Here is an 11758-nt window from a genome sequence, read left to right on the forward strand (position 1 = left end):
GCCACATAACTGTTTACCCCCTTTTCCAGATAATTTATGAATATGTTGAACAGTACTGGTTCCAGTACAGATCTTTGGTGGACCCCACTCTTTACCTCTTTCTATTGTTAAAGCTGACCGTTTATTCCTACCCTTTATTTGCCGACCAAATACTGATCCATGAGAGGACCTTTTCCCTCTTAGGCCATGACTACTTATTTTGCTTAAGAGCCTTTGGTGAGGGACCTTGTCAAAGGCTTTCTGAAAGTCCAAGTACACTGATCCACTGGATCAGCCTTGTCTACATATTTCTTAGAATTCTTTGAGGGTCAACAGATTGGTAAGATATAATTTCCCTTTACAAAAGCCATGTTGACACTTCCCCAAAAAATCATGTTCCTCTATGTGTCTGATAATTCTGTTCTTTACTATATTTTCAACCAATCTGCCTGATACTGAAGTTAGGCTTACCAGCCTATAATTGCCAGGATCACCTCTAGAGCCTTCTTTTAAAAACTGGCATCACATTAGCTATCCTCCAGCCATCTGGTACAGAAGCTGATTTAGCAACAGGTTACACACCACAGTTAGGAGTTCAGCAATTTCATATTTGAGGTCCTTTAGAATTCCGGGGTGAATACCATCTGGTCCTGGTGGCTTATGTCTCTTTAATTTATCAATTTGTTCCAAAACCTCCTCTATTGACACCTCAGTCTGGGGCATTTCCTCAGATGTGTCACCAAAAAAGAATGGCTCAGGTTTTGGAATCTCCCTCACGTCCTATGCAGTGAAGTCCAATGCAAAGAATTCATTCATCTTCTGTGCAATGATCTACGTAAAACAAATTTTTGCTCTTATTTTTTGTGTCTTTTCCTAGCTGCTTTTCACATTCTATTTTGGCTGCCTAATTCTACACTTTGCTTGCCAGAGTTTATGTGCCTTTCTATAATCCACCCTAGGATTTGACTTCCAATTTTTGAAAGATGCCTTTTTGCTTCTAATCACCCTTTTTACTCTGCTGTTTAGCCACAGTGGCATTTTTTTTTTTTGGTCCTCTTACTGTTATTTTATTTGGAGTATAAATAAGATGCTTAGTGTGAGCATCTATTATGGTGTTTTTAAATAGTTTCCATGTGGCTTACAAGCATTTCACTTTTGTGACTGTTCCTTTTAATTTCCAGTTAACTAGCTTCCTCATTTTTGTGTAGTTCCCCTTTTGGAAGTTAAATGCTAATGTAGTGGGTTTCTTTGGTATTTTTCCCCCTACAAGGATGTTACATTTAATTACATTATGGTCGCTATTACCGAGCAGTTCAGCTAGATTCACTTATTGGACCAGATCCTGTGCACCACTTAGGACTAAATCAAGAATTGCCTCTCCCCTTGTGGGTTCTAGGACTAGCTGTTCCAAGAAGCAGTCTTTAATGGTGTCTAAAAATTTTATCTCTGCATCCCATCCTGAGGTGACATGTACCCAGTCAATATGGGGATAGTTGAAATCCCCCATTATTACTGGGTTTTCTGTATTTGTAGCCTCTCTAGATTTCCCCATGCATTTCACAATCACCATCACCATCCTGGTCAGGGGGTCAGTAGTATATTTCTACTCATTATTCAAGCATGGAATTTCTATCCATAGAGATTCTGTGCTACAGATTGATTCATTTAAGATTTTTACTATATATTAACTCTATGCTAATTTATGTAAGGTCATTTGCATGCTACTCCCCCATCTCTCACAGGTTCTCCAATAGTGAACATACATGCTTGGAGACTAGAAGTTTTCAAAATAAAATTCCATCAGAAGTAGAAACTTTGAGCTCTCCCTTAGAGTGTCATTCTACAAACCTTCTTTGTCTGGTTCCTATTTTACACTATCTATTAATGTTATCTGATTTGCGTCAATAATTCTGTAAACCATTTCTCAGGAACAAATAGCAGCCAGATGGGCTAACCCAGGATTAGATGTTAGAAACTGAACTGGTTGCAGAAAAGATGATGGAATAAGACTCCCTGAAATTGTATTTTTCCCCAGGTTTAAACCTGATGACTGTTCTGGATGCCTGGGAACTGGGGAGGGAGTCTGGATATCAGAAGATGATATGCTGTTTGTTTTTTAAAGTCTTTACTCTTATGAATTAGCTTTTTTCTTATTCGCTGATGCACAGATCTCTTCAATCAGAATCCATCTTTTCAAATAATGGGACAGATAGCAGCTACTACTAACATGCTCCTTAGAGCACAAGTCTGGGCAGAGTTCCATCAAGCTGTATTCACAGACTATACTAAATCCTTTGTGTCTTGTTGGCACTAAATGATGGGTTATGACAGTACATTATATCTCTTCATTTGAGTACCTCCATTTGTTTTACTGATAACCACTCTATTAAACTCAGTTTAGTCCTATTCCTTTTTAAGCCTTCTCGCTTTCATAATAGGGTAAATCTGTTACTTAGAAATTTCAGCCTTCTCTTGAAAGCTTTATTCCAAGCTTCATACGGACTAATGTATCATTAGCCCTCAGAAAATGAACCCAACTTCTAGATCATTCATCATCTGGCGCAGTAGAAATAAAATCATCAAAAGATAAAGTTCCCATTTTGGAAATACATCAGTTTCCTGTCAGCATTTCTTTAGAAGAGGAGATACTTCAGTCACATCATTTTGTTACACTGATATTATCTTTTAAATAGGGGGAAAGTTATTACTCTATTGAACCACAAGTCAGTCGCACTTACATTATATACTCTGCCGTCTTGTGCTCTCAAGTATTGAGGAAACAGACCGTCTGCATACCGAGAAGCCACAAATTTCCCCAAGGTGGATACATAATCTACATTCAAGATTATAAACGGTTGCCAGTTATAGGGACTATTTTCATTATGAACTGTTTTTCTAAATCATATGCAACAGAAGAGAAGATAAATGGCACTGTCATTAAACTCTTTTCTTTTGGTAAGCCAAATAACATTTTTACAGCAACCTACAAACCAAATTCAGTAACGCCTCTATAGAAGGGACAGTAAGGTTCTTTGGATAAAAGGCGGAATTTTTCCACTAAGTGATTGATACATGTTGCAGGACAGATCCTAAAATAAGTTACTGTCTGAATTTAGGTTCATGCAGCTGAGAGGGAGGATTTGTACTATCTAACTGATGTTAGTGATCTTTAAAAAGGTTCTATTTATGTTGAGTTGTAGAAATTATTCTCATCTCCTAGAACCATGTCTAGTTATATCTAATGGGGAATAAAAAAAATCTATCATCTTGCTTACTGGTAGCAAGCTGCTTGTGACTTTAGATTTCTGCAATTCAACTTTTGTATTTTCCATTTACATCTTAAAAGCAAGTGCAAGTATTTGTCAGTCAAAAGAGAAAAAAATCATGGATGGATGATGCCCTCCCATGACATATATGGAAAGGAGCAAAAGTGGATGCAGCTGAAGGCATGTCTATACTGCAACAAAAGGTATGCAATTTGCAGAACAGGTAATATAACTGAAGCAGTAGCTTTAATCTAACTAGTGCACTAAAAATAACAGTGAAGATGCGGCAGCAGGAACTTCAAGCATGTGCTAGCAATGCGAGTTTGTCCCTAGAGAGGCTTATACAGCCTGTGTGAGGCTGGTGCCACTGCATTTATGCTGCTGTTTTTATCATGCTAGCTAGATTAAAGCTAGCACAGGTATGCCTACCCGAGCTGCAAATCACATCTTCAGTTGCAGCGTAGACATACCCTGAAGAAGGAAAAGCATGTTCTCTGCTCCCTTGACAACAAAAGTTTCTTGACAGTAGCTCTCCATAGCTGGGACTCCACTGACAGGAAAACATAGGGCATGTGAATATTTAACAGCCACGGAGCAGCTATTCTATGAAGCATGTTCCTCTGCTAATCCAGTGGCTTTTTGCTGGTAAAACCATGCTATAAGAAGTATTCACTCCTCTCAGCATCATATACCTCCTTAATCCAGAGAGGAGTGAGTGTGCAACCTCTAGCCTTCCAGTAATGAAAGCAAGGCTCCTGGCAGGGGAGAATACAGTATTGCTGGATGTGCAGTGCTAGACCTCAATTCCCCATGGCTCCAAGCCAGCTGCGTTCTTAAATTAAACAGCATAAAACAATTATTAACACATTAAAACTACTGCTTCTTAAACTGTAAATTCTTCATGTCAGGGAATGCCTTACTGTGCTCTGTAAAGCATTATGATGTAAATGATTTATAATTATTATTTCTCACAAACGCTCTCCTCCAACTGCTGCACAACTACAAATTATAATTTGGCTTTGATATTGCAGAGTTTGACTTTGCAAGAAAAACAGCCTGAGTTTAAATCTGATATTGAATTACCTGTCTAAAAATTAGCAAAATGTTCAACTGGAAGCACAATAATAATTTACAGCAAGGAGCTCAGGAGGATCTTTGTGTTTTCAGTCCACGAAGGACAGGGTTCTTATGGCAGTTACATTTTCGGGCTCCATGAAAAAGGTTTTGCATGTACTGATTCTGGAAAATTCAGTATCTAAAGTTATTTCACAAATGTAGCTACACTGAGATCAAGATTAAAGTGAAGAACATAATGGTACAGATTAAAAAGAATAGTCTGTCTCTCTCTCTCCCTCCTTGAGAGATGAGCAGCCATGTGGGATATGTTCCCAAGCTAAGGTGAAGATGCGGAATGTGACTTCCCTTTCTCTTTTCTAAGATAGCACCAAAAGAAGAAACAATTTTAAAGGCTCCACACCATATACTGTGCTGCTAAAAAGGAGCATGGAGCTCTGGACTATTCCAAGTCAACTTTTAGCTTTTACCACTGGCTTCCCTCCTACCTTCCCTGTGTTGAAATCCAATTTGTGATAAAATCTGAGTGAGGGACAATTTGTTTCTCTTGAGTCCGTGACACTGAAGCCACTGAGATGATGAGATGAGAGGCTGTACATCCAAGTCCCACAAAGTGCTTTTCAGTCTCCTTTCCTTCTTTTTTGACTTCCCCTTGTGGGCAATGTTGGAATCTGACTTTTCTTGCTCTCTTTTGTGTTTCATATCAAAGATAACCTCTATAAAGAGAAAAAAAAATAATGTTTACACTTACCAAAAAATTGTTTATTCCCTCCCGCCATCACTTGTCTCACCATTCCTTTTGCAAGGCATTTTTTATATTTATCTGTCTACCTTTTTCTCATTCTACTGAAAAGTGTGCTTAACTATGGAAAGTCACCTTCAATTCCAGGCGTTTACCAGCTATCATGTTCCTCTCCCTCTTCCATGCACATTCACTTCGGTAAATTGGATTTATCACCAAAAATTTCTCTTTGTTTTGAAACCCAAGAATTGGGAAGGCTACATCCAGTCTGCCAGAAAGCAACCCTTCGAACCCACAAGAGACTTCACCCCAAATACTGGGACAAATAATAGGCAATCATAACATGCACATCAGAAGCTTCCTATTGTAAATCATCCAAGAATACATGCAAAATATTTCTACTTCTTAAGATACTCACGGTCACTCCAGGCAACTCTTTTACACAGATTTCCGGTCATTCTGGACTTCTTGATTTGGGATCCTTCTTTGTTTGCCTCTTAAAAACCTGAAGAATTAAAACCAAACAAACACTATTCAATATAGTACCACTCAGAGGCCCGATCACGACTGAGACCTTATTGTTCTAGGCAATTACAAGTATAAAATAAAAAATAGCTTGTACCACAAAGAATTTACCATTTAGAAGGCCAGTCTTAGAAACACATGCATAACTTTAATCATGCAAATAGTCCCATTAGATAACATTATGCATGTGTGAGACTGCAGTATCAGGGCCTAAATGTGGAAAAGACACAACAGGTGGGTGTAGAACAAAAAGGTAGCAGCTGAGACACATGAAAGTAACAGGACTGCACCTACTGGCTGAGTGTGCAATTTTGAGGCTTCAAGATTTTTAACTTTAATTTGATTTTTTTTAAATAAAATGAATGAACAAGAGATATTTATGAATCACTAGTAGGCCACCTCCCTAACTGCTGTCAGCAGGGAGTTTACCATGGACATTACTGCAGAGACAGGATAAATTACAATATAATTAATCTGTAACAAAAGAATGACTATTCCTCCCTCTTTGCCAAATCAACAGTGTTATTTTTATCTCTTGTATATTAATCTATCAACTATTATAATCTAGGAAGACACTAACAACACTAAATGCAAATGCAACCTTAATTCTTAGCAGGGTGGATAAAAATCAGTGATTTAAAAAAAATAATAAAAAAACGGATTTTTTTTTATTTAAAATTGGCTTTTTTGATAAAATGCTTTTTGACGGGAAAAAACCTATCTAAAGATAGTTTTAATTAAGACACATTATAGCTCAAAGATATCTCATCATGGAATAGGGATTATAAATTCTAATTCTATAATATGAGAATATATTCATGTAATGTTTAAGAAAAGTTTTGTAAATGAGTTTCAATAGTCCATGGATTAGGGACAGGAGCGCCGCCAGTTTTTCTGCCGCCCTAGGCGGCGGAAGGTCCCCCCCCGAAATGCCACCCCCCCACAGAGGCAACGGAAGGTCCCGCCACCGAAATACCGCCGTGGTTGCCGCCCCCCAAATTGTAGTGCTCTAGGCGACCGCCTAGGGTTGCGCCGGCCCTGATTAGGGACCCAATCTTATGGGGTTCCAGAAGCTTCTGCATAGATTTTTTAGGTTAATCTTTCTATCTATCCAATGGGACTCAATGCTCAGTCTAGAAGATACCATCAGAGATGCTTAGTTTTGCAGTTCTCAAACTGTGGATTTGTGTCTCCAGAGATAACATGCTTGTTAACAACAAAAATGTTTTTAAATAAAAATAAATAAATATAGAGGAAAGAAATAACAGACCTCAACCCTATTGTCCCTCTGCAAATTTGTGTACATAGAGTCAATCCCTTATCTCTCTCTCCAAGTGCAAAGTTTCAAAAAGTTCAATGAAGAGAAGATTGTTGGGGGCAGAATAGATCTGGACAAGGAGAAGAAGTCTGGAGATAAATGTGAGAAGGGAGGGATAGGCAGTAGAAACAAAAGTGAAACTGTTTAAGAGCATATTCCAGAAGTCTTGAGGTCTTTCTGAATGTAACCTTCATTGATTTGAAATCTACCATACCATTCTCTCACTAGAAGGGAAAACCTATAATGGCAGCAGGCCGTAAAAGAGATCCAGTTTGGGAATATTTTCATGAAGTTCCTCTACCTGTGAGTAAGACAGGCATGCATGCAAAATGCAAACAGTGCAACAAAGAAATGCAAGGCCTGGTTGCCCGAATGAAACAACATCATGAGAAGTGTTCCTTCTCAGGAGGAAGCTGCACTGAAGATGGTGAAAGGAACATGTCGGAACATGCAGGATCTTCAGGTGAGTAAACTTTTTTATTTCATACTTCTTTCTTAAGGACTACCTGTCTTCCTTCTAGACTATTCTTTAATTCTCATGTTTGAGCAAAAAGTATAGTTGTCATTTTAGATGCATTTGTGATACAAAAAAAATATCTGAAATAGGCAAATCTTCCCTTTACAATTTCAGCTTTAAAGTAGTACTGAGTGTCAGTGAATACAATGAGTGATACTAACTGAGCAGTATGGTAATAATAATTAAATAACTGCATTGACTTCTTTTGTTTAGGAGAATCCATCCTCCACATACAGGATTCTGAAGACTATCCACCTTCAAGATCACCATCATTTCTATAGTTTCAGAGTTATCTGCCAATGATAGTGTTTCAGTCTCATCATGTATGTCACATAGCCACAGTCCATCATCCAGAAACAACCATAGATAAATTTGTGATAAGAACCAGCAGATTACAAAAAGAGGTAATTGATGAACAAATTGCCTGGTTTGTTTATGCAAAAAATTCTCCTTTCCGTATGATTGAGAACCCACACTTCATTAACATGGTTCAGTCATTAAGACCAGGATACAGTCCACCCAACAGAGCAGATGTCGCAGGCAAATTGCTGGATAAAGTGTATGAAAGAGAAATTGAGCAGTGTGCAGAAGGACTAGAGGGTAAAATTGTTAACCTGAGTCTTGATGGGTGGAGCAATGTCCACAATGATCCTGTTGTATGTGCTTGTGTGACAACAGAAGAAGAGAATGTCTTCCTTACAGAAACAATTGATACAACAGGAAATGCACACACAGCAGAATACTTACAAGAAGTAGCAGTAAAAGCTATAACAAACTGTGAAAAAAAATTCAAATGTCAGACAATGCTACAAATGTATCCAGGATGAGAAGAAATTATTTAGAAGAGAGTGAAGAGAGTTCCAAGCTAATAACATACGTTTGCAGTGCTCATTTGATGCACCTCCTAACCAAAGACTTCAGTGTTCCAGAAATAAAAGCTAATGTTGTTGAAATTACAAAATACTTCCGTAACAACCACTTTGCAGCAGCAGCTCTGAAAAAAGTAGGAGGAACCAAGCTAACTCTCCCACAAGACATGCAATGGAACACAGTAGTGGACTGTTTTGAGCACTGTATCAAGAACTGGCCTAATCTGATGACAGTTTGTGAACAAATTCGTGAAAAAAATAGATGGCACTGTCACAGCCAAAGTTCTCAACATTGGACACATGAGAAATATTGAACACATGCTGAGTGCCCTGAAGCCTCTTTCTGTAGCCTTGAACAAAATGCAGGGAAACAGCTGTTTTACTGCTGACGCTGTTGAAATTTGGAAGGAACTAAGTGAGATCTTAAAAAAAGAAATATGAAATGACAGAGTTAAATTACAAGCATTAAAAAAAACAAATGGACAAGCACTATCTTCATCTCATTTTCTTGCAAATATTCTCAATACTCGGTACCACGGTCAAACCTTAACTGATGAAGAGGAGGAGTTGACTATGACATGGACATCCAGCAATCGTCCCTCCATAATGCCAACTATAATACATTTCAGTGCTAAGGGTGAACCATTCAAGAAATGTTTGCTGATGATGTTTTAAAGAAAGTCGCATTGGTGAATTGGTGGAAGTCACTTAAGCACTTGGATTCAGAGACTGTTGAAGTGCTAATCTCACTTTTAACAGCAGTAGCTTCTTCTGCCAATGTAGAAAGAATATTTTCTTTCTTTGGACTAATTCATTCCAAATTGAGAAATTGTTTGGGACCTGAAAAAGCAGGAAACCCCTTGTTTTTCTTTTCCAGATTATGAACAAACAGGAAAATGAAGGTGAAGACAACTGAATTAGCTGCAGAAGCCAATATTTTAAGTTTCTCGTGTTGACTTGGCTGACATAGTCGATTTAATTTTTGTTGTTTTTTTAAATATTTCATTTAAATATTTTAGTTAAAAACAATTTTAACAAAAACAAACCTTTTTTTAAAAAACTTGAATGTTTAACTAAATTCAAACATTTATATGCTTGTTTTGTTAAAATATTATATGTTTGCTGTTGAAGAAAAAAATCCAGAATACATATCATTGTTTTAGTTAAATAAAACAATTTAAATGTCTGTCTGGTGATGTTCTCCCCCTAATACAGCATGGCAAGAAAATCCTCCAAATATTAATGATTAACCTGTTGAACTGGAGATACTTCACCTCCCAATGACTTCATAAATATCTGCTTCAATTATCTTTGGTAAATTAAATAACCAATCAATTATTCATTTTCTGATATAGTTGTAAAACTAATCTGAAAAGTTTTCAAAATAAATCACTTTAAAAATGTATAGTGTGTACCTTCTAAAAATGAAACCTACATCTATCTCTGAGTTGTGAAGAATATGTATTAAGGTTATAATAACCAACAAGAATGCACTTTTATGTAGAAATCCATGATTAAATCACGTCTTCCTGACTAGTGATTTAAATCATGGTTTAAATCAAATCCACCCTGGCTCTTAGGGGCCCTGGTAAGAAAAAAAGCAAGGAGTCCTCTTTGCAACCTGATAATATATGTTATGTCTATAACATATGTACTATATGTACAGAATAATTTTATTTTAGCTTAATAAAATTACTCATTATTAGCAGGGTTTAACTGTCCATATAACATCCAAAGAGAATACCTTTTATTGGGCAACCAAAGGAGATGTGTCTGCAGGGAGCAGCTTTGTGTGATTTCTAAGCAGAAATAGACAAACGAAAAGGTTCGTTATCATAGCAGCTTCACATTACCAACTAAACTGAGCAGTATTTTGAACAGTCTTCTGCATTTAAGTTGTGGATCCCAGCAGCCATCTCATTTTTGCAGCTGCCCAGAGTTTGACTATACATTTTCCTTCATTTTATAATATAAATGCCAGTCCTGCTCACCCCCAGCTGAACAGCATCTGTATGTGAAATGCATTTTAAGAGAAAAAAAAAAGTTTCCTACACAAATAAATTTTGACAAGAATATGAAATGGCGTCAATATAAATATCAAATTAACCTAAAATCTAAGGAAAGGCAACCAGCTAACCTTGAGCCCAAATTCTGAACCAAAACAGATTTTTATAAATTCAGTTAAAGTTCACCTTTATCCTTTCATTCTGCCCAATAAAGAAAGGTCTCCTGCACCCTCACTTACTGTGCATCTTGAGTTTTTAATCTGTGCTGTGAAAACTAGACTACAAGAACACGGCCTGGTGGATTTCAAGGTCGGAATAGAACTGATGAGAGCCCAGCAAAGGTGTGAAACCTTGGCATGGAACATGTATTCAGAGGGCTAAGGTAGAAGGCTGTTTCATGTGGAGGAAGGAGTTGGGGGGAGGATAAGATCTGGAAGGGGTTGGAGGATTATGGGGAGAGGGAGAACACAGAAAGGGTTGTCAAAGATCTGACACCTACCCACGCCTTGGGGAGTACAGCAAGTTACTTAGGACATTTTTAGAAGTCAAGAGCCATGCAGAAGAGTAAAAGCCACAAAACTGAAGTAACAGATGGATCATAAAATACAGCAAATGATAATGCAGGAGGGAAGGAAAACACATGCCCTGGGGGGAGAGGGGGTTATTGTTCCATAGCTTGATTTTCTGAGCACCCACCACCAGAGCTCCCATTACAAACCAGGCATGACTGTGGCTACACTATCCTATCCTCACCTCTCTCCTTCTACAGGAACCTGGGTGTTTTAAGGGTTGCCCTGCAATGGCGCTCAGGGGCCTGGGGTTTTAGGGGTATTCGGGGGGAAAATAATGACAATGAACATTTAACTCGCTGGGGCCCCGGGAGCTGCACCCCTGTGCTGGGGTCAGGGAAAGGGCTCCAGCTGCAGGGTGGGTGGCGGGAAGAAGATGAGGGTTTAACCCCTCAGGGCTGGCTGGCGCAGTAGCTCCGCTCGCCACGTGGAAACGTGACATTCCATCCCGGCCACAGCGGCGCCCCCTGCCGGCCCCCCGCTGGCTCCCCTCACCTGGCTCCGGCCGCTCCGCCGCCGCTTCCATCCCATTGTGACGAACGCGGCGGGTTCTAAGGCGCGGCCGCCCCAGTGTTGACGCTGGAGACAGCTGGGTTGCTAAGGCGAGGCCAAGGGGAGGGGTGCTGATGCAAGCGCAGGCCCGGGGCTAGCGCCACGCCCCCAGCACCGACCAGCCCCTTGCCCGGGTAGCAGGGTAGCAGTGCCTGTGTGCAACCCTCCCTCCGTGCAATGGGACCGTGTGTAAGCCGGGGGGCGTGTTTACATGGCCAGCCGGGTGCCCTGATGTATTTTGCTTGCTCAAGCTGACTTCCAACAAGCGCTGGTCATTGACAGGACGCAGTGCACTGCGTTTTAGCTGTTCCGTTGCTCGCGTATCGCCGGGAAGACCAATA

General features: G+C 39.2%; 1 protein-coding gene across 2 annotated transcripts in view; it reads right to left on the bottom strand.

The window, feature by feature from the left end:
• The window catches only part of VWA3B (von Willebrand factor A domain containing 3B), a 127003-nt gene extending 115526 nt beyond the window's left edge, over positions 1-11477 (bottom strand). For both annotated transcript variants that reach the window (XM_034757928.1, XM_034757927.1), the window contains exons 1-4: positions 11361-11477; positions 5480-5566; positions 4808-5035; positions 2718-2812 (exon numbers count right to left, since the gene is read on the bottom strand). In XM_034757928.1, coding sequence (XP_034613819.1) covers positions 2718-2812; positions 4808-5035; positions 5480-5519 — 363 coding nt within the window. In that variant the 5' untranslated portion in view covers positions 5520-5566; positions 11361-11477. The remainder of the gene's footprint in view (positions 1-2717; positions 2813-4807; positions 5036-5479; positions 5567-11360) is intronic.
• Between the last annotated feature and the right edge of the window lie 281 nt (positions 11478-11758).

The sequence above is a fragment of the Trachemys scripta genome, chromosome 1 (assembly GCF_013100865.1).
Source record: "Trachemys scripta elegans isolate TJP31775 chromosome 1, CAS_Tse_1.0, whole genome shotgun sequence".
Lineage (NCBI taxonomy): Eukaryota > Metazoa > Chordata > Testudines > Emydidae > Trachemys > Trachemys scripta.